Source organism: Magnolia sinica, chromosome 5, assembly GCF_029962835.1.
Source record: "Magnolia sinica isolate HGM2019 chromosome 5, MsV1, whole genome shotgun sequence".
Lineage (NCBI taxonomy): Eukaryota > Viridiplantae > Streptophyta > Magnoliopsida > Magnoliales > Magnoliaceae > Magnolia > Magnolia sinica.
The window spans coordinates 111,023,795-111,047,779 of record NC_080577.1 but is presented as its reverse complement, the minus strand read 5'-3'; the positions used below and the strand labels follow the sequence as shown (position 1 = coordinate 111,047,779).

Below are 23,985 nucleotides of genomic sequence, written 5' to 3'. Positions count from 1 at the left end.
TGTTCCAATTTATAAATGAATGCATATTTGGAATGCTTAGAATATTCTGGATTTAATCCATATTTTTTCATATTTTTTTGGCAAAAATAAAAATAAAAATTGCTCCGTTACGGGCCGTTACGCCCTCGTATCCGTATCGGTTTCGGAGGGCACCATTACGCCAACCGATACCGATACGGGACACCTTGGCCAAAACTGACAGACCTTGTTTGGAACCAGGCAAGTTGCGTTATCAAATTAGACAATAATGAAAAATTAAAAACCTTAAAAATAGAAAAAAAAAAGAAGAAGAAGAGAAAATGGCAAACATACAACTATAGCATGTGCATAAATTTCAAAATAAAAAGAAAAAAGAAATACAAGGTAGAGAGAGGGGTGTCATTCATTGTGAAAATGTATCACTTCTCACACAGTTATAGAGTGGACACTGCCAGAAGCTGCAGTAGTGTTGACTTATGTGACTGTGTGGGCCTCACCATGATGCTTGAGTGGAATCCAAGGGAAACAGTTGGGAGGGAGAATGGTCCATGACCTAAGTGAGCCACACCAAGGGAAATGGTTGGGAGGGCGACACCCGCCATTGGATGTGTATGGGCCCCCACCATGCGTGTGTATATGGAAGCCAATCCATTCAGGTGGTTCATCTGGCCTGGATGAATGGACATGCCAAAAAGCAGGCCATTCTACAACTCAGGTGGGCCCTAGTGCAATCAAGGGTGGGCGTTCCCTGTCAACTGTTTCTTTGTGATGTGCCCACCTGATCCCTAGCCTAAAAAATAGGCATCTCTAATGGACTGCCTAGAATTTTCACATACGGATCATGGCAGGGCCCACACAGTCAACACTACCATAATCTGCAGTAGTCTTGACTGTATGGGATTATATAAGTATGTTTGGAAGGATGTATGCATGGATGGATGGACAAATGGACAGACGGGCTAAGCGCAATAGTTGGGTTGAAGTGCAGTGTTGGGCATGATTGTGTTGGTAAGTGGTGTTTGGTAAACATGCATCAGCGGGCACCATACTACGATTCCTTGCAGCCAATTGCTTGAGCACATCCTTTCCACGTTTTGTTTGGTGGTGGTACTTTTGTGTGCCTTCGTGCTTTGTAGCTTGCCTGGAAATTGTGCCTCCATGAACCTATCTTGCTTGCTCTTCCTTTTGGGTCATGCATGCAATAGTTGGGCTATGGGTCAATACTAATTAGGACCATGCTGACATGTGTGTGGTGCCATGGCCAGTTCCTAGAGCCTGGGTTAAAGAGGGAGGTTGATGTTGAGGGCAGCTGACCTTAAAATTCTTACCAATCTACCATTTAGAAGCCTAAATTGCTGTGAGAAAGGCTAAAATGGTGACAGTGATTAGTATATATTGACGGTTATGGATACACATTTCATGTCCATTTATATGCACACCTCCGTCTGCACGTCACTGCACGGATCCACCTGGAATATGTGTGCAAGATTTAAACTATCGATCAGTTGTGTCCTGCCTGATGGATGGCTGAATCTGGTACAAGGGTCCCAGGTTGGGACATGTTGTGGCACGTAGATGGCAACCTTATACACTTGCATGTGGGTTAGAAAACAACTATAATTATACATATAGACACCAGTTTTTTAAATATCGACGATATTAGCCGATATATCCCACGATATATCTTGTATCCCACCTGTGCGATACGAAACACATAGGTATTGTCGATATATCCCACCCAATGTTTTAAATATCGACAATATCGGCTGATATATCGCACGATATATCTTGTATCCCACCAGTGCGATACGAAACACACAAGTAGTGCGATATATCCCACATGTTCGATCTGGTGAGCATTTTCGAATTTCGATCCTTTTATTTTCTGTAAATCATGTTAAATTGGTGTCAAATTGTTACAAATCCATGATTTTTCATGTTTTGTATGAAAAATCATGGATTAGGACCTTCGATTTCGAAATTTGGAGTGGGGCGAGTTGTGAAAATTTGAAAAAAATAAAAAATTCTCAATTTATCGCAAATCGTTTGCAATCTGTGTCCAAGCATCAAATCAAACATGTATGTAACATAATCTAGTGATTCTTCTTTTGCTTTCAAATGCATTGCTTGTGTTTCCACACGTCTTCTTACATTTATAAATTATATGAATAGACATTGAATATACTTGCATCAATTCAATTAGACAACGCATAGATTAGGACCCCGTACAAAGAAAACCTATTGTGTGTACTTGTTTTTTATAATGTTTTGATTTATAAGTGTGTATTGATGTCTTTTTTAACAATCACTAAAGTTTCATTGAAAAATTCAACCAATTTCCCCATGTTTCCCCATGCTTCCAACAACAGTGATACATTACATGATACAACCGATATATCCCATGCAATAACCGATACGTATCCGTATCCCAAGAATGCGATACGTAAGACGATACCGATATTTTGAACACTGATAGACACACAAAAAGGACCTAATCCATGTTTTCCTCCCAGATTCTAGCCTATACACATGGCATGTGTGTCTGACACCATTAATTCATCGGGGACAGCATGAATGGGTTATCATAGCAAAACAACAACGATCAGACAATCTTAACCATTTAAAAATAGAATACATAAGTCGCTAGGACCTGGTCAATGATTTTTGTACAACATTTTTGACCAGGTTAGAATTGTTGAATCGCTATAATTTTTTGGTATGTGGTCCATTTATGGAGCCTTGTGATGAATGGAAGGTTCAGATCATCATACATAGATGACAGATGCCAAGTGTGTGGTCTAGAACTTGGGAAGATGAATGTTTCGTCCTCTAGGTTGTAGACCATACAGAGGGCATATGCATATGATGATTCAAACTGTTCACTCATGGGGTAAAGCATGAATTTGTCATAGGCTGAAAATCGCATTGATTGGATAATCTTAACCATTTAAGAGGTTGGAAAATGATTTACAAAAATAATTAGAATCCCAGCAGGAATCTTCACACAACATTTTCTTTTACCAGGTTGAGATTGTCCGATCACTGTGAAGAGCCTTGTGATGCTCTTTTTATCATATTATGTACATGCCATGTATATGGTATAGAACTTGGGAGACGAAATGAACATCAATGCATTAGCGTGCATTGGATTATTCTGATATCTTATACACTTTTAAGAATAAAATTGTAGGATATCAATACAACAGGGAAATACAAAGGGCCTCCATGTGTGCTCGCATTTGTGTGGATGGTCAGGAAAAATAAGATCCTCACAATTGGCAAGTGGCAACTTGAGCAAGAGGAATATGTTCATTCCAAATGAATGCCCCCAATGTGCCTGAGGAATGTGGAATTGGTTGACCATTTATTCCTGCAATATTCTTTTTTCCAAGATATTTGGTGGAGGTTTCTGCACTTATTTGAGGAGTATTGGGTTATGTTGCAATCCATGGTCGATTCTAAGGGCTTGGAATGATGGAGGAAAACGTAGTAAAAGCAGGATGTTTTTGTGGAGAGTTTCAGTTCCTGCTGTGCCGTGGACAATGTGGCTAGGAAAAAAAATTCTCTTTACTAAAATTACAAGGTCTATTGTCGAGTGGGCTCAAGCAGCTAATATCATGGGGTATTCCAGCAATTGTTCTCAGGGTATCTTGCTGTTTTCTCTCTCTTTCGGCACGACTGCTTGTCATCCAGTTGCATCCTTTTGGATATTTGAATAAAAATTATCGGAATCCTTCCGATTTTTTTTCTTTAGGGATATCAATGCAACAGCTTGGAGTTCTGTGGATAATATTGAAACTGTATAACTTATGTTTATCATAACTATATCACATCTTTAAAAGTTTCTGCATATCAGAATATAAAATACAGAAAATCATAGTAACTTGTAAGTTTCCTTGCCATTCTCTTGCTTTTGGCACTTGTCTTTTTCAGAATCTTCTTCTAGCTTATGATGGCTACTCATTAACCTTGAATATTAATATCAAATTTCAATATTTGCTTAGGAACTTGTTGGGCATATCTTTGTTGTTGTTGTCTTGTGGCCTTTTCTCAATGCCTAAAGTAGAATTTATCTACTGTAGATCGAAGCCGGAGAGGTGCGGAAAGAATATATTGCCAAGGTTATTGGTGTATTTCCTGAGGAAGAGGTATTTGGTTACTTACTCATAGAGACTTATTTGTTATTTTTTGGACTTAGGCTAATCCTCAGAGTCCATCATGTTGTTTTGCCATTTTGTGCTGTCTCACTACCTTACTATTTCATTATTTTACTGTCAAAATAGGCCTCTCTCTCTCTCTCTCTCTCTCTCTCTCTCGTAATTAATTTCTTGCTTTTATGATGGCTTCTCTCTCATGTGATTCATTATCTCAAATATTTCATTATTTTCCAAAGTTTATTGAATTGTGAACCGATTATTCAACAGCTCATTCAATGATAGGCAGCCAGTAGAGGTCAACATGGAAGACTTAATACATGGTTAATCACAGAGCTATTGCATGTTTATGTTAATTCAACTATATATATATATAGGAAAATGGTACTATGAGGTCTACCTTATGGGAACTTCCCATGAAGTCGAGCTGTTTGGGCATGATGTGTGTTGGACATCTACACCATCAATCAGATGCACCATTCAATGGTAGGTCACTGGCCTAAAAATTAGGTCAATCCATGACATAAGTGGGCCATACCATAGACAATAGTTGAGAGTGTTTACCTACCAATTGAAACCTTCATGATCATTTATAGGGCCCGCTGAGATGTGGTTCAGACATCCATCCCATCCATTGTTTGTCCCACATGGATGATGGGTCACACCAAGTTTCAGCCATATCAAAAACTCAGGTAGGCGGAGGCCCCACCAAGTGCTTTTAGATGTTTTAGGCATGTTTCACATGGTTTTAGATGGTGTGACCCACCTAAGTTCCATATACAACTGGATTTTGGGATGTCCCATAACCTAGAGGGAACCCACCAAATGCACAGTTTGGATGTCCGACACACATCACGGTGGGTCCCACACAGCTCGACTCATGGGAAGTCCCTATGAGGTCATACTATGAGGTTGACCTCGTGGGGGTTTCCCATGAGGTCGAGCTTTGTGGGCCCCACTATGATCTATGCATCCACACTGTGCATTTGGTAGGTCCCCTCTAGGTTATGGGATATCCCAAAAGCAGCTATATCAGGAACTCAAGTGGGCCATGCCCTTTGAAACCATGTGAAATTGTGCCTAAAACATCTAAAACCACTTGGTGGGGCCCACCTAAGTTTTTGATAAAGCTGAAACTTATGACCCCTCATCCAAGTAGGACACACAGTGGATGGGCTGGATGTTTGAACCACATCTCAGTGTGTCCTATACACGATCATGAAGGTTTCAGTGGTTGGATATCTACTCTCAATTGTTGTTTGTGGTGTGGCCCACTGAAGTCATTGGTTGGCTTGACTTTTAGGCATGTGGCCCACCATGGAAGGGTGCATCTGATCGACGGGGTGGATGTCTGACACACATCACCGTGGAGTCCACAGAGTGTGTGTGTGTGTGTACACACACATACATGTATGTATGTATCTATATGTACACATCCATATACATAAATAGGTGATGAAACTATTTAAGATAAACTGTATCCATTCATGAAATGAATCCTCATGTTTTATGTAAATACATGTCTACTTTGTTTTACAATGCAGTACTGGGCATTGTAAAGATGCATAGGGAGACCAGAGAATATGAACAATCATCCATTACATGCGCACAAATAATTGTTCGAGACATGCAAAATTGAATTTTCTGGAAGTTCTTTTATATTGTTGAAAACTCAATCCTGGTGGTAGTGTTTGTTTGATATGGGGTGCAACATCTCCTACAGACTAAGCTTTGTGATCTCAAATCTTTGAGACAATTTTAGAGATATGTACAGGCTGGTGGTTGGCAATTCAATCAACATCGTTCTTGGAATTGTGAAGTCTGTTGTTCTTTCCCTCCACAATGAGGTTCAAAATAAGGCTTGTAGTATGGTTGCATTTTAGAATTTATTTGATGGTTGAGATCTTCTCTCACCAAAAAGGTCTGGTTAGCCAACTTCTTCACTTGGAAGAATCTTGGTTAATGAATGATCGGCCATAAATGCATATTTGCAACCTTGGAATGAGACTATGGTGTGATCAAGCCCCAAAGGGAGATGCAAATGGATCAAAGAAAAGAAGAAAAAGATTGAAGGCAAATCCCAACAATTCTCTAGTCAAAGGCAAAGAAAAGCAAACAAAACCTCGAGAACTTATTTCAAAGACATCATAATGCTTTACAACTCCAAACTTAGCCATGTTAGAAGCCCGAATTGTGGAAAAGACTAAATCAGTCCGTGAAATTCATCACTACCCCACGCCTTCCATAACTTGGCCATAAGTCTTTCGAACAACATTAGAATTGCATGAACTTGGGCTCTTTCAAAACCATACTCAACAGGCTATCAAACGAGACCAATTTCATATCATTCTCACATTGTTGGTGCCCCAAAAGTGGCCCATGAAAGGAGTAATGAAATTACAAAAGGAAACTTATTAAATACTCAATTTAACCTTAGAAATTAAGGAAAGCAAATAAATCCTATGAAATTGAGAGCCTTCTGATTGACCTTACCAGCTGTAACATAATCTGACTGTTGATCTCATGAGGTTGAACATCAGACCATGGATTTGGTCCTAATCTCAACCAAGACAATCTGAATGGTCAGATTCTTCAAATCTTAGATCAATTGGCCTTTTTTAAATTTTTTAAATTTTATTTATTTATTTATTTATTTTTTTAACACACGCAGAGATCAATTGGCTTGTGTGGCCATTTGGTTGTGTCATGGTGCTAATCGTAAATGAAACCCATATAATGTGCAAGTTGTGAGGCTCTAAATGTTGTTCCTGGTACTCCTATGTTCTTCCATGTGGATGAAGTAGGAATGGGTTCACACGGAAATTCTCAAAACTGGAAATCATATCTAAATCATAAGGAGTGAACTGAGTCATATTTTAAAATTTTATTTTATTTGTCTTGTTAGGTAACCCCAATCCCCAAATAGTTGGGACAAGTCTATGAAGAGATGTTGATTCATTTTTCTTGGTAGCTGTCCCCAAATATCTGAGATTTATGATTTAATAATGTCATCCATAGTTTAAGTGCATAACACATCCTCATTCTCCATTTGGATTTTAGTCTATCAAACAATTGTATCAATGTAAGTGAAACGAGCCATTGGGTGTCGGATGCTGAATGCGCTTGCAAGATGCTGAATCCACAAATCTTCTTATCCAGTGCTCTTTTACAAGTGCCATTGGGGACAAGGCCTCCAGTAATTCAATGTTATGTGGTCTATGCCGGGTATGATTCAGATGCCTTTTCAAGCTTGGAGAGGGCATCACCGTTGCTCGCAGGAAGCAAAACGTCTCTTGGAGGCTTTTCTCCATGGCAATTTTATGGCCTATTTGGAGGGAAATAAAAGATTGCACTTTTTCTAGTATAGTGCTCCAACATCAGTGGTCACTGAAAGAGTTAAAACGCCTTGTTTGCTCATGATGGTGTCAAGTTTCTTTTTTCCTCCTAGCTCTAGGGATGGCACCCTTAGTTGGTTGTTGCTCTTTTGTGATGCTTTATCGGGGTAATGGCCTTCAGGTCCTCTTTTTTCAATAATGTTTTTCTTACTGATCATTTTAAAAAAAGAAAAAAAAAGAAAAAAGAAAAGAGGAAGAAATCGCTCTCATTCTTGATGATGGATCTGGAAATCTTGAGTGGATGTGCCAGTTTACTCATTGGCATAGCAGATGCAGTTAAGACAATGGAACCAAGTGAAAGAAGAGGATTCTATGAGAAATAAGCCATGCAAGTAATTATATTAGAAAGCTTCGGTTAGCTCTTTTGCTTCTATAGCATATTTTATTCAGGAAGGCCTGATTAAAATATGCTGCAACCCTTGTTTTCGTAATATTTACTTCAACTACTAAAATTTGGTTAACATGCATCTGATTGACAGGATGAGATTTCTTCAAAATGTTATTTACCTGAATTTCTATTTCATCATTGCACTAGCAGTATCTTAATATTATAGTTTCCTCTCCAGCAAGTGGTGAACGCAAATGTAAATTATAATGCTCGAGAAGGAAGGAGCTCAGTGGAGGTAAAACTCTTTTCTTGTTTAAATCAGTGGATGTAGAACTTTTTATTTCCTATTCTATCTATTTTCAGTTTCAAATCTTGCATTGTAATTAGTTTCAGGAAAGTAACTGGGGTACATTCACTTGGCTTTTACTGTTGTACATGTTGTTTACAGTGCATGTAATGTGTCATGGCATGACATTTTTCTGTGCTATCCACCATGACTACCACTGGCAGAAGCTCCTTTTTCTTTCCAAAAATAGAAAGAGGTAAAAAGAAGTTAGCACACGCCACGTTGAGGGTGGTCTGCATGTTAATAAGTACTGCTTGTTGATAGAAGACACGGTTCTTGTATGTTCCAAGAACCCCCAAAATGAGAACCCTCTTTGACACATGTGTCTTTTAATAAGTACTTCCGAAGTTCGTTTAATATCTCAACAGCTGGTTCAGGCACTTAATCAGGCTCTGGAGGTGGCTCGGTTAACAGTTAACAAATGGCTTCGGAGAGTAGGCTCGGAAGCAAGCTCGGAATGGAGACCACTGCAAGTGTGGACACATATAGGGGAGAGGAGGGTTGCAATTACAAGAGGATGCCATGTATGCAGGGAGGTTTTTGTCAGGGACATTCGGTGGGAAGCAAAGGAGGGCGCCGGGACTTCTGATCCCTGCAACACGTGGCCCTGATGTAAGCTGCTTTTGTCAGGGATGTCAGGAGCCCTATGTTAGGTGTCTCGTTCCTGCGGAGGAGATGTTTACAGGTGACAGTGAAGAGCGCCGGAGCAGTGTCTGACATTTGACACATGGCCAGATTGGTTTAAACAATTCTCTCACGCTCATGTCTATTCCTCCATGTGTGATTGAAGACAGTGTTCTATCGCATCTTCCACAAAATTTTAAGGGTCACGCATGGGAGATAAATGTGAACTACAGTCAAAGATTGTGCATGAGCTCGAGTCGTTTGCTTCCTTTGGGGTTGCTAAAGAGTCAAGCTATGCAGGCAAGGAGATCCAGGTATTTCATTCTGGTTCCTTGTTTGACTTGGCTGATGGTTTTGCTCTGGAAGTTAATGAGCGAGAGAAGGGCATGGAGGAATTGGATCCTTTCCATCTAGTGGATGAGGTTGCCTGTGTCTACCACTTCGACAATGCTCTGGATGTTACACTGCTGCAGGCTGTGAGGAGCTGGATGAGACAAGAGAAGCCACACTGTTTTTCTAGCTCACAGGCGGCACTTGGCAAGCTGATGGTGTTATCTCAATGTCAAGGGAAGAACTGGATTGGTACCGAGATATGCTGGAGCGTGTAGGTAAGTCGATTGGTTTGCCTTTTGGTGCGGGCGATGACGACGTACATGCTTTTGTTTCCTTTGATAGGGAAAGAGGTATCAGAGGCCGAGGGAAGCTCAGATATAGAGACTGAAGAAAGTCCCAAAAGGTTGGAGAGAGTTGCTGAGTCTGGATTGTTCGGTAAATTATGACTCAAGCAGCAAATCCAACGGTGGGAAGAGGGGCTCGAACAGTTTCCCAACGAAGGCACTTAGCTGAAATGTGTACAGGTTGGGGAGCAAGGAATAGAGAGGCTATGTAATGGAGGTTTGTAAGAGATACAAAGATCTGATCATATCTCTTCAAGAAATGAAGTTGGAATCTTTTGACAACAGAATGCTGGACTCACTTTGGGGACTTAAGAATAAGGGTTGGATTGCACTGAATGCCATTGGTTATGCAGGAGGAATAGTGGTGGCCTGCAACATGGACTTTTGGAAATTGGAAGAGTTCAATTGGTTCTTTTTCAGTATCCATATCCTTTAAGGAAATAGCTTCAGAATTCAAATGGCTGTTCACAATATCTATGGCCCATGTCACCCAAATCAAGGCACCTTTTGTGGGCAGAATTAAATTCGAATAGAGCAAGCTTTAACTTACCTTGGTGTGCAGGGCGACTACAATGTCAGTAAATTTGCACACAAGAAGTCGAGCGGTAGCCGAATTACTAAAGGCATGAGGGGTTTTGAGGAGTGGGTGAGCCATAACAAAATGGTTGATACTCTGATGGGAGGGGCTGAGTTTACTTGGTCCAATGGGAGGGACAAGCTGATGTTGTCTCGGTTGGACAGGTTTTTGTTGTCTGTTGATTGGATCGATAGGTATATGTTGGTCTATCTATGAGGTCTTCCTAGGCCTATTTCCGAACACCGATCAATTATTGGAAGTTAAGGAAGAAAACTGGGTCCTAAGCAGTGTTCGAAATATCAGTATCGCGTTACGTATCGCATTCTTGGGATACGGATACGTATCGGTTATCGTGTGGGATATATCGGTTGTATCATGTAATGTATCGCTGTTGTTGGAAGCATGGGGAAACATTGGAAAATTGGTTGAATTTTTCAATGAAACTTCAGTGATTGTTAAAAAAGACATCAATACACACTTATAAATCAAAACATTACAAAAAACAAGTACACACAATAGGTTTTCTTTGTATGGGGTCCTAATCTATGCGTTGTCTAATTGAATTGATGCAAGTATATTCAATGTCTATTCATATAATTTATAAATGTAAGAAGACATGTGGAAACACAAGCAATGCATTCAAAAGCAAAAGAAGAATCACTAGATTGTGTTACATACATGATACATGGTTGATTTGATGCTTGGACACATTGCAAATGATTTGCAATAAATTGAGAATTTTTTATTTTTTTTCAATTTTTCGCAACTCGCCCCACTCCAAATTTCGAAATCGAAGCTCTCAATCCATGATTTTTTATACAAAACATGAAAAATCATGGATTTGTAACAATTTGACACCAATTTAACATGATTTACAGAAAATAAAAGGATCGAAATTCGAAAATGCTCACCAAATCAAACATGTGGGATATATCGCACTACTTGTGCATTTCGTATCGCATTGGTGGGATATGTCAGCCGATATCGTCGATATTTAAAACACTGGTCCTAAGCCATTTCAGTTTGGACTAATGAGGTTAGAAGTGGAAGGCTTTGTGGATATTATCAAAGATTGGCGGCTCTCCTTCAAGGTTGAAGGCACTACTAGTTTTAAATTGTCTCAAAAGCTCAAATTACTCAGGGGCTAGCTGAACGGTTGGAAAAAGGAGTTTCTAGGTAAAAGGAATGTAGTCGAAAGCATGATATGTGGAATACATGGGCTTGGATATTAAGGAAGAGAGGGGCGAAGTATTTGAAGAAGAGTGTCTCAGACGCTCATCATTGGAGGCAAATGATTCCAAATACTTAAAAGAGGAAGAAATTAAGTGGTGGCGGAGGTCGAGGGCACTATGGTTAAAGGAAGGTGACAAGAACACCGGTTTCTTCCATAACATCGCTAGTGCTAGGGCAAGGAACAACCGGATAAGTAGTCTAGTGGTGGATTGGGTTAGTATTGAAAAGAAGGATCAAATTTGTCTGGCTATTATGGAATTTTATATTAGGTTACTATCCAGTGATGGAGGGAGAAGACCTAGGTCGGACGATCTTCCTTTTGCTCATCTCTCAATCTCGGAGAGGGAATTCTTTGAGAAGCCAGTATCTGAAGAAGAAATCAAAGGTATAGTTGAATCTTTAGGAAGAGAAATCTCCAAGCCCATATGGTTATCCTATGGCCTTATATCAAGTATTTTGGGACTTTCTCGAAAGGGATGTGACAGAGTTAATAAAAGAGTTCTTCGAAAAAGACTAGCTTCCTGTCGGAATGGGGATTTCATTTATAACCATCATTCCAAAGAAAGAAGGTGCAGTCCCTTAGACCTTCGGCCTATTAGTTTGATTAGAATCGCTTACAAGATCCTAGCAAAAATCCTTGCATCCATATTCAGGCAGGTTTTAGCAAATGTCATCTCTAGAAATCAAGGGGCATTCGTGGAAAATAGATAGATTTTAGGCAATGCACTCATTGCTCATGATTGTATAAACTCAAGGACTAGTGTGCAAACTAGACATCGAGAAGGCATGCAACCACGATGATTGAGGGTTTCTCAAATATATGCTAGAAATGATAGGGTGTGGAAGCAAATGTATAGAGTGGATGTGTGCATGTGTCTCATCGGCTTTTATCTTTGTTTTGGCAAACGGTTTGCCACATGGTTTTTTCAAAGCTTCTAGGGTCCTAAGGTAAGGCGACCCGCTTTCACCTTTCTTGTTTGTGGTGGATGATCCAATCTTATTGTATGATACAGAAATTTCAAAGGTCGGCAACTTGAGGAAAATACTAGGGTGCTATGAGGAGGTTTCATGGCTAAAGAATGTTGGAAAAAGTGAGATGCTAGGTATTGGCTTGTCTAAGGAGAAAGTATCTAGTTTTGCAGAAGTATTTGGGTGAGTTATTGGGACGTTCCGTTCCACTTATTTGGGCCTGCTGTTATGCTTGGGAAAACTAGCGAAACATCTGTTGAGTAAGGTGATTGAAAGATTTGAGAGGAAGCTTTCCAGATGGAAGAGTCGTCATTTGTCATTAGAAGGGCGAATCACACTCATTAAAGTAATGCCATCTAACCTTCTTCTCTACCTCATGTCACTATTCAGGTACCCGAAGTTTGTATTGGACAAGTTGAAAAGGCTAAGGTGTGAGTTCTTGTGGAGAGGGGTTGACAATGGGCACAATTTTCATCTTCTCAAGTCAAAAGAGGTTTTATTAAACAGATTTTTGAAGGTGGAGTGGACACAAGGGTGTTGGAATCCATGAATGTGGCATTGTTAGGAAAGTGGCAATGGAGATTTTGCAATGAAGAGGGTGGGCTATGGAGAGAAGTTATAGCTTTTAAATATGGAGTCTAATTGGGGAGGATGGGAGAGAAATCTTCACATTATCGAGCTTTGGGTATTTGGAAAGCCGTTGCCTTTGTCGGTCCTTCGTTTAAGCAAGGGTTGTTTTTCTCTCTTGGAGACGAGACTTGTGTTCGTTTCTGGGAAGACCCTTGGTGTAGGGCCAATCCTCTGAAGATAGAATTCTCTTTGCTGGCAAGAATAGCCCTATAAAAAATATGTTATGGCTGGCTGCTTCTCCCTTGGCAGGTGTAACAGTGGTGTTTGGTGCCCTCCTTGCCAAAGGGATTCATCCAACGAGGAGGTGGCTGATATCGCCAAATTATCGGAGCGTCTACAGAATATCCATCATTCCTCAGCATCTTAAGGATTCTCCAGTTTGGAAAGCTTCTCCATCGGGAAAGTTTACAAGCTGATCCTTTTACCAGTTGCTCTGAACATGATCGGTCTCTCGAAGTCAGGATTTCTTTCATGGTTTTTGGTTATATGGAGCTCCAACTAAGGTGGCGGCCTTTGCATGGTTGGTTGGGAGAAGGATAATCTTAACCATAGACCATGGATTGCATTTTTGGCAATATTTGGAATTCATGTATAATGCCTTCTTTAGTAGACGCTCTTCTTTAGGGTAGACATGGTGGGAATCTGGTAAAGGAAGAATCAATAATTTGGCACATGATCTTGCTAGCGCTTTTGATGCAGGACATGAAATTCAGATATGATGTGCAAGATTTCATGCTTAAGATCACGTTAGTTCAGAAACAATTACACAAATTTCATATCCCACACAAAAGTTCAAATATTCAAGCAAGGGGAATTTATGTGGGTCTAGGCCTACACAGGCTAGGGCTGGATCAGTAAAATTATAGACCAATCGATGGTCAAAGGGAAGTAAAAATCATCCACACATGCACAACAATCACTCCCTAATCCAAGGGATTCACCAATTCGAATTTAGAGAATCCTAGGATAAGAAAAGGAGCATAAAATTGGAGATTTGAGTAATTTAGGGTTATGTTTAGGGATTTTAGGTGAAAGCGGAGTGAAAGAGAGGAGAGAGACGAACCAGAGAAGTACCGTACGCGTGGACAACAACAATGGCCCAGACACTCGTGTGTGTGATCCCGGCCGCACGTGTGTGGGGCCCACTATTCAGAAAAAGGCCACCTTGGCCCTGGTCGGCCAGGGATGGACTCCAAAACTCCAAATCTCAGCTTGATCCGATGCAAGGTTTGTGCGTGGTGCTCCGCTAAAGTTTCGGCCCTCCTGTAGGGCCAGATTCTAGAAATCTGCTGTAGAGAGAAAAATGGCTGCAATAGAAGATGGATTTGAAGCGTAGATGATTGTAGGAGAATAGAAATATGGATGGAAGAAGATAGGAAGTATGGATGATAGAAGATAAGAGCGGATCGGGATAGATGTGACTTCGCACCACGGTAGTTAGCCCTTCGATGAAGGGAGAGCTTCGCACCCAATTAGGCTTCACAACTCAGAGAGTAGGAAAACACGGAATTTTTATTAATCTTCAATGAGAAAAAGAACTACAAGGGGTGCCTATTTATAGGAAAACCCTATACCCCAAAACCCGCGTCATGTGCGCAACCTATTACTTGGTGATAAAGTAAACTAAAATAAAAACCTATCAAAGAAATTTAAAGCGTTCATGATGTTCTAAATAATATAAATAAGCAAAACTTAAAGTATGAACTTAATCCGACTAGTGGGACATGATCATGGGATCCTATAATGAGCTTTTCGTGACTATCGGGCCCACTCTTTTGAATCAAAACTTCTTCTTCCAACTAGGAGGCCCTCCCTGGACGTCGTCATCGAGCCAAATCAACGGTGGGGCCCTCCGTGCGTAGAGGGCAGCGCGCACGCGCGATATCCCCATCAATTTTTATGGAACATTTGGGGGGAATAAAATAGGAGGTGTTTCCTAAACAAACAAGGATCGTGGGACTATTGGAAGTCCAAACGAGATGTGTGCTAGAATGGCATCTGGGGTAAAGAATAATTTTTTTTTTTTGTAAAGTTTTGTCTTTGCTCAGGTTGTAATGTGGGGGTTGTATTCTTTTCCGGTTCGACTTTGTCTTAGCTGTTTCATTAATAAAATCAATTATCCTTAAAATAAAAAAAATTGAAGATGAGGTCCCGGCCCGGTAGCAATTTGACAAGGAGGTGTCAGGTGTTTCTCTCCAAGATGACGAAACATGTCCAATCATCATGCATCAGCCATCAGTTGCTGGGAGGCCCGTCAAGGAATGTGCCTGGCCTGACATTGGGCCCAGGCATGGTCCTTGGGTCTGATATCTAGGGCCAAGTCCAGGCTATGATAGACCCAAGCTCAGGCCATGCTTCAATAGACAAGGCAGACATGCCATGGAGTACACCATGCGATGAAAAATAGCTTCAAAATGGCAAGCGTCACTCACAATAGAAAGACATGCAGTGCAAAGAGTGGTGCATGTCCCACCACAAAGCATATTTTAGGCATGACAGAAGTAACCTGAAATCCATTTTTAGAAAACAAAATGTGAACAGGAGCAAAAGATGGCATCACCACCCCTCGTGGACTGCATAGTCGTACGACTAGGAGAGTCAAGGAGTGTCATGCTTGCTTTTGGTACTCCGGAGAAACAAATCTCAATTGAACCTATATGCGCCTGATGGATACAATCCGCTCAGCAACCAGTGCGCACTATTTGATTTATTTGTGTAATTGTAGTTTTGGATGCCAAGTTGTATGGATGGTTCAATTTTGTACTCACAACTGTTTTGAGTATGGATAGTTCAATTTTGTACTCCCATATGCATGTGTTCTCCTGCAGCTTAGTAATATGCACATCTGATATATAATTTGGGTCTGTAATTTCTTTTTTCTTCTTCTTTCTCTATGCTCTGTGTGTGTGTGTGTGTGTGTGTGTGCGCGCATGTGCGCACGTACATATGTTTTCATCTTTTGAATATTTAATGGATTCGGTGAAAATATGAATTAAATGCACATATATCTGCTCTAGGAGACTAAGAAGCCATATTTGTATCTGGCACTAGTGTATAGCCATCCTTTTGACCCTGTCCCAATTTATTATCTGTTTGCTAGTAATTCCGAAATGCTCTAAATCTTGCAGATAACAGGTATATGGTAATTATATTACTGGTTTCTCTTTTGTGCAGGTGGACAACCCCTGTAGCGACAGACCTCTGAAGGGGAAAACTGCATGTACAAAGTTTACGAGAATTAGCACCAATGGAACTCATAGTGTGGTCCTATGTGAACCTATCACTGGCCGGACGCATCAGGTAATAGAAACTTTGCTTTATTTGGCAACTAGAACCAGTCCTGTGATTTCCAAAAGATGGAAATGTTCTGATAATGTGTTGATATGAAAGTACAAAAGCCTGTAACTGATTGCCCATTGAGTCTGAAATAGGTTTTAGATTAGTTTGATTTATGATCTGTGCAGCAGTTAAAACAATGTTCAGTGGAAAATATTTGGCATAACCCATTCAATTAGCATGTTGTTAGTGTTGTCCACCATGCTGGTTTTCTTTCAGCAATTGCATTTCTTCCCAGCACACAGTCATGGAGTTGGAACTCTACCCTTTGCCATCTGCTTTTGATAGTATTGTAGAGCATTGTAGAGATCTATTGTCATAGCAAAAAGGTCTAAAAGAATGTAGAAAAGCATAGAAGAGCCTCAAAGAGCCTGAGTGTAGAGGAATTTAGATCCTAATGATAATAAAAGCATGTAGAATTCTCTAGAAATTCCTGAATAATCTTGTGACTTGGAGAAATATGTATAAGACTATTCCTTTTATGGGTCGTCTTCTTTGTGTGTTTTTTTACTTTGGGGGTTTAATAAAGTCATTTATTGCTTTATGTATATGCATGCATATGTCTGCATGCGTGTGTCAGGGCTGTATGCTCAGTCAGGTATTTACATAAGTGCCTATGTATGTCTGTCTATCTGCATGCATGCCTGCTTATGTGTTTATGTGGAATATCTAGACATTCATAGAATGTTCATGGCTTGAATGAGTAAACGGTTGTAAGCCCAGTCCAAGTGTTTTGTATGTATGTATGTATTTATATATTGGTGGAAGCATAAATTTAAAAAAATCCAGATTCTAACCCTAGAGTTTCTAAAAAGATCTAAAACAGGTGGTTGAAATCATACCTTTGCTTGTCCACAAGATTGTGATGATTCAATGCCATTCCTTGATCAAGGAGAGACCTTCATCAGAGAAGGAATGGCATTGAATCATCACATTCTTCTTTAGAGGGAGAAGCATAGAATCTTCTTCTTGCCACACTATTGGACTGAGTAGAGATATGATGATGAGTATCTCTCTCTCTCTCTCTCTCTCTCTCTCTCTCTCTCTCTCTCTCTTTATATATATATATATATATATATATGGGACACTCAAGGTAGGAAAGAGGAGGGGGAATGTGACTTTTATGCCTATTCCCCCCCTTTGGGTTAGAATCTTGGAGGAATCTAAGGTTTCCAAGTAGGAGTACAATATGGAAATAGTATGATAACCACTATGGACTTCAGTGTAAGGCGCCGTACAACATTAAAAGTCCATCTTCCACTATTAATGGCATCCAATCTTGGCCTAAAGTCCATGAAAGCTCAAGAGGTGGGCCACAAAAAGATCTAACCATTAGATTTCCATCAAGCTTGATTAAAAGATTTTAACTATAAAATAAAAATCCAATGGTTGAAATCAAAGGTAAAGCCTTTTGAAAAAATTTTGAGATGCCAGTTAGCTATTTATAGCTTGTTGGAGTATCTAATAGGCAAGATCTAGCTACTAATCAAGTCCCGGGCAATTAGTGGATCCCATGTTGGAGTACATTACGCCTTGACCTAATCTCAATGCATGTACCTAATCACACGTATGTCAAGCACCTTTGTGGTGTCAAAAAGTGTGTCAAAGCCATTACACTAAGACCACAAAGTATCTTTGTAGCGTTAGGTCTAAGGATAAGTCCAAGCTCGTGCATGATCAAATCAACCATACCAAGCATGATGGGTCTCTTGGTAGGTGATTTAATGCGATCCATCCAATGCAGATGAGATTTGCACTCCCTTGTGGTGAATGGCATAGGCAGCTAGATGCTTGATGGTGGAGATCAAACCATCCCAACTCGTCGTTGGTTCTTTTCACATAGGATATCCACAAACTAGTCCTCAGTAGCTCAAACTCGATGGAATGCTAATGGAATTTAGGGTACTTAAAAAGCAGTGCTATCACAACTCTCCCTTAGCCATGGTGGTCGTTGTGTTTACTTCATTCTTTCTCTAGGAACCTACTAGAGATTGCATAAAGGAATCTACTATAACCCACTACATATGTATACATCCAGTTTCCATACACAATTAACAATAAGATAAGTCACTAATGACTTATGCCATTCATTAAAAGGGGTTACTAATAACCCAATTCCAATAAACAAGAGACTTTGTAGGGTACACACATTTGACATGTGTGTGTGTGACTCTAGAATATCTAGATATTCATAGAATGTTCATGGACTCTAGAATATCTGGATGAGTAACTGTGGTAAGCCCATTAACAGGCAAGGGTCCCTCAATTGGGAAATGGAATGAAGTATGGCAGACAATGTACGTAATGGAGCCTACCTAATGGAGACCATTTACAATCCCGTGACAGCATGGTTGCTGCCTACCTAATGGAGCTGTTGGGTTATTTGACCTTAACAGCTGCTTCAATATTTAGGAGTGAGTCCATATCTATGCTTGGTTCCTGTAGTGATTCTATAATTGAATTTTGTTATAGTTTGGTATAAATAAGAAAATGCTTATTATTTGCTAAATTCTTTTATCTTTTTATGCATCCTTGGCTAGATTGGGAGGTAATGGGTGCTTAATTAGTTTATGATTCCTATTGCTCTACAGTTTTTGAACTTCAAAATTCTTAACCTTTCATTGATTCTGAATCATGTAGATTCGTGTCCATCTACAATATACGGGCCATCCTATAGCCAATGACATGCTATACCTATCTGAAGTTGTTGCTCAACGGTCTACGGAAGGAATGGGTGCTGATAGAGCCGCCATCTCGGGTGCAACTCATTATCTGTTGGCATCTGGATTACCTTGTGACGATCGTTCCTCTGAAGTTGAAAACACAGATTCAGGGGAGGACTTCAGCATTGATCCTATGTGTACTAACTGCCCTAATTTGGGCCCTAAAGGGTAAGTTCAAGTTGCTACTCTTGGCATCACAATTCTTCTAAAGTTATGAGAATTAAGTTCTATTCCTTAAAAAAAGCTGCGCCCTATTTTAAAAATGACATCACTACCTACACTCTTCACAAGTTATATCTCTATCAGCTGGATTTTCTGAATAGCCAAGCATTTACTTAGCTGTCTTTTTTCAGAGATTGCTGAAAAACTAACCAATATATCCTTTTAAAATGGAGCTGCAGTTTATTTTAGTCATTGGAGAAATTCCAGCTTCATTACAATTTCTGTACCGTCACAGTTATTTCATTTTTTGTGGATGCTCTCATCTTGTGGACCGTCAGTCTCTATCCGTTGGTCTCTATGTGCAGAGCGCAACAATAAATGCTTTCAGCACTGTTCCACTCTTGTCCTGATGAAGTGTTTAGGAGGGAAAACTTTGATGTGATTGCTTGGGTTGTGGTTCTTTAAACGTTTGTAAACTGCTCTTTTGAGTCACTTGCTCCTCATTGGTCGGGCTGTGTGTAATTACCGGGGAATAGATCTCTCATGTTCACACTGCTCTTTTCTTACCTTTAATAAAATCTTGGTGGCTTCTCAATAATAATAAATAATAAAAGTATCAGATTTCTTTGACTGAATTAATGTTGCTCTCTTAAATGTAATGTGGAAGTTTTGTGACTGGTGTCAACTACATCAGAGGCTAATTTAACGCTTTTTGGCTGGTCATACTATCTTAACAATAAAAAATAAAATCCCTCTAAAAAATATCTCCTGTTGATGCTACAAGGCTTTCAATTGTCTGAAAAATAAGCAAAACCTCCCTATGTGAAATTACAAAATGTTTGCAAATTTCAAAAATTATCCATACAAACAGACCATTTTAACCCCAATTGAGGTGCAGGTGACTGATGAAAGTTTTATAAGGTTTAACTCTTGGAATTCGACTGTTTGAATAAAACAAAACATTGTGTGACATGACCAGTTCCAAGAGCCTGGGTAAAAGAGCAAGGCTGATGTTTGTTGGCCTGCAAGCTGTTCATTTTCAAGTCATTTTGGGGAGGTTCCAATCTTTTGTTAAAATCCTACTGATGATTGAGGAAACATCATATAGACCTAGCATTCTATGCCTTTTTTCCCATCATTGTCAGTTGTAGGACATTTGAGCCACGCAAAAGGTCCGCGTCACCATGAAGATCACCTCGTGTGAAAATTAAGCCGAACCACTCTTTTCATGGGCTACACCATCAAAATCAATGGATGGATGGTGATTTGAGCCTCTATCTCTCTGTGGCCCAGTTTGGCATGAGTTTCACACCAAGTGCCTTCAAGATGGGCACCTTTTCCATGACTCTGTCCTGCATATGACACACTGACAGGAAAAATGGTGCAGCACAATATTCCTAGTATGCAGGATGCAACTCTTTATGATTCAAATGTCATGATATAATCTCTGCAAGTAAGATTCATGATTCAACTTCAATCCCGGTTTCAAGAAATTGTTTTTCTAGTCGTCCCATCCATGAAAGGGAATGGTGCAAGGTTTGATGATTCTTATTATTGTCAAGTTAGCTGTACCTTATTGATTGAAACCTATATGCAGGAGCCTACCAGTTGATGCATTACTCTTTCACCCCTACTTCAGATTCTCCCTCCTGCTATATGCCTCATAGTGCTTCCACCGCCGGCTACTTCTGGCCGGAGTCTGTGTGTGTGTGTGTGTGTGTGTGTGTGTGGTGCATCACTCATTCACTCCTACTTCAGATTCTCCCTCCCACCAGCTACTTCTGGCCATTTTATGTGGGCATTTCGGAATGTGTGCGTGCGCACATATTTTAACTTAAATAAATGCTATCTTTCTTTTCTTTTGACATATTTAAGATATTTGTATAGTTTTACTTTTATTTTCAGAATTTTAAGATCTTCTAGTCTTACCATTTTTAGAAAAGATGTAAAACAATCTTACAATTTACAACCTGATTTCAGTTCGATCTTCTATGATCTTCTCATGTTTTTACCATCCAATGCTACTTTTGTAATATAGATTTGATCAATCAAGTTAGACTAGGCCGGCTGCTTTTTGTCACATTCGTGCAGATTCTTCAGAACAAGGGATGGGCTGATGTAGCTTTTTCCTTAATTTCATAAGGCTTCTCTTGATCATGTGGTAGCTGGACCATCACAATGGTATTCAATACACGGAAGTGTTGCTTGTTTTGTCATAAAAATACAAAGCTTATCACCTCAATAATCGATAGAAATTCAGAAGTGATCCATTGTCTATTAAGGGAAATAATATGGCAGTGACAATTGAGCTTGGATATGTTTTTCTTTTTCTGCCATACACATGGAAGATACATGCATGAACAAGGGCCATTCATCTAGTGGACCCAACTTTTGATGGTCCATCGTTCAAAAACCACATAGACTGGGCAACCTCTACCATGCAATCAGCCATCTCCAAGTTGACAGTAGAAAATCGAGAAGATTAACAGTAAAAATGCAGCTGGGAAAGGCACAGGAGCATTAGCTAGAATCAATTGATCAGCATGGTTTTTTAACTGTGGACCATCCATGATAGGGCCTATGAGATGGACGGTCGTGATACAGCATGCATCTTGTGGAGAGGGGGCCTCTACAAACCTTTGGTTGAGAGATTAAATTTATATTTAATAGCCACAATAACGTCGATGGGAACTTTTTTTCTGCCACGTCGTATTAATTTACATTTGTTCTTGATAATTTTGGTCTGAATATACTTTTTTTTTTTTTTTATCACTTATCTGCGTAAGTTACATTTAATATGAAGTCAATGTCATATGGCTTCTTTTTTCTTGACTCTGTGTTGTTTCTGCTGCAGATATGATGGGAATGAGGAAGCTTTGTGGTTGCATTGCATACGATACTCTGGACCCGGTTGGAGTTATGAATGCCCATATCCAGATTGGGCATTGCTTAGTTGAGTCCTGTTAAAAGATCTTACTTGCGGGATTAGGACCCCAAATCCCGCTTTCCCCACACGTACCAATGGGTGAGATCTTTGCTGTTCACAGGTGGGCCCTGCTGTGATATGTGCCATGTCCCAGAAATCAGTATATTGATCAGGTGGCTCAGGCGGGCATTGAATTCAGACCACCTTTTTACCTGTATGATCCACCTGATGACTGGACGGCCTAGTTTTGGGGTAACAGCACACACGTTTGGGTCTTGCCTTATGAACGGCCCAGATCTTATAACATGGGGGGAGTTGGATTCAAAATCTTCTACCGAGTCAGCTTCTCAATTTTCTCGCCTCAACTAAGAAAAAGCATGAGCCCTTGCAATATTCTTATTGCTTATGTAAGTCTCTTAACAGCTCATCCCTTTTGCATACTCCATGGGTATAGGTAGCAACAAAATGTTTTAAAAGCCGGGCCGGACCTTGACCCGTTTTTTGTTGTTGTTTGGGTTCAACCGCCGGTTTCATCTGGTTAGACCCCCCTTGACCTAGATATCTGCTTCATCTAATTGATATTCAAATTAATGACATGGGTTCAAGCTTTGACTGATGAGGTGCATTCCAGTGGTACCAGTGCCACCTAAGCTTACGGTGGTAATGGAGTGGGGTTCATGTGATATTTATACATCGTCCACCCCGTCCATCAGATGCATCACCTTAGAAAGTCCCCAGGACCCAAAAAACATCTCGATCAAAAACTCAGGTGGGCCATAGCGTACAGAAAATTGAGATGGGATGCCTGACCTTGATTTTCACAGGGGTCCAACTGAGTATGCGAAACCTCCGGATTTCTGTACTAACACTTCATCCAGACCAGTTGAAGGGTCTGAACTGCCTCAATTACATGTAAACAACAAGGTGGGCCTCCATGCAAATCAAAGGTGGTGTCCCCTCTCACCATGTTCCCTGTTCTATGGCCCACCTGAGTGTTGGATCAAGCTACTTTTTGGACCCCGGGGCTTTTCTGTGGTTATGCATCTGATGGACAGGTTGGATTCCGTTCACGCATCATGTGCACCCTACATCACCCTAGTACCACCGTAGCTTGCGGTGGGACCGGGACCACCGGAGTGCTCCCCTAGACTGGTAGTTGCAAAATGGTTATCCACTTCAACTGATGGGTTTAAGGTGATCCACCCATTTGGTGGACCGTTCCGGTCCAACCACTCCGAGTCTCTGACCACCCGATCCAGTCCAGGTTTTATAACACTGCAGGCAGCACCACCATTGCATTCTTCATGTTTTCGACATCCATGAACGCATGAGTTGCATATACTTCATACCCATGCATGTTACATACATGCCATGTGTATATGCTTAATACGATGTCATCCATTCTTTTGGATAATTACAGGAAAGCCACTAGCATAAGAAAAGTACTCGGGATTGGGCCAGCATGGAGATCCAATTTGGAGGTATCGTATTCCTATTTATTGCATTCATTCATGATGCGATGAACATCTGCTACATGGCTGTGATAGGAAGGAATCAGTACTTTATGCGGTAGTCAATGATTTCTTATGATATCATTGAGAAACCAACTTAAACTTTTTAAAATTCCATTTGGCTTTTTAAATGCTTGAAATTGTAGTCATAGTGTTTCTGGCCCGGCATCTGCTGGGTCCCACGTCTACAATACACCAGCTAAGATTTTTTTCACAGTAGAAAGTATGTAGGAAACAAAAAATGGTGTGCTGATCGGCACACGTGCCTTTCAGTCGGGACCCCCTCCAATCAGTGGGCTATTTGTGACCATCACAAGGGTGGCTGTCAATGGTACGGATTGACGGGCATTTGCATGGATGAATGGTATAGATGGTTTTTGCACTGATTCTATCTGGTTATGGTAAGAGCCTTTTT

At 40.3% G+C, this 23,985-nt stretch overlaps 1 protein-coding gene across 2 annotated transcripts in view; it reads left to right on the top strand.

Moving 5' to 3' along the window:
• Window positions 1–23,627, top strand: part of LOC131246695 (RNA pseudouridine synthase 7) — a 35,655-nt gene extending 12,028 nt beyond the window's left edge. Inside the window, exons 8-13 of one of the 2 annotated variants that reach the window (XM_058247045.1) lie at window positions 4,062–4,127; window positions 8,095–8,151; window positions 16,087–16,212; window positions 18,889–19,139; window positions 21,988–22,466; window positions 23,480–23,627. In XM_058247045.1, the coding sequence (XP_058103028.1) occupies window positions 4,062–4,127; window positions 8,095–8,151; window positions 16,087–16,212; window positions 18,889–19,139; window positions 21,988–22,090 (603 nt within the window). In that variant the 3' untranslated portion in view covers window positions 22,091–22,466; window positions 23,480–23,627. Of the gene's footprint in view, window positions 1–4,061; window positions 4,130–8,094; window positions 8,152–16,086; window positions 16,213–18,888; window positions 19,140–21,987; window positions 22,467–23,479 lie in introns of both variants that reach the window. The other variant, XM_058247046.1, reaches the window with a different exon arrangement.
• The last annotated feature ends 358 nt before the right edge of the window (window positions 23,628–23,985 follow it).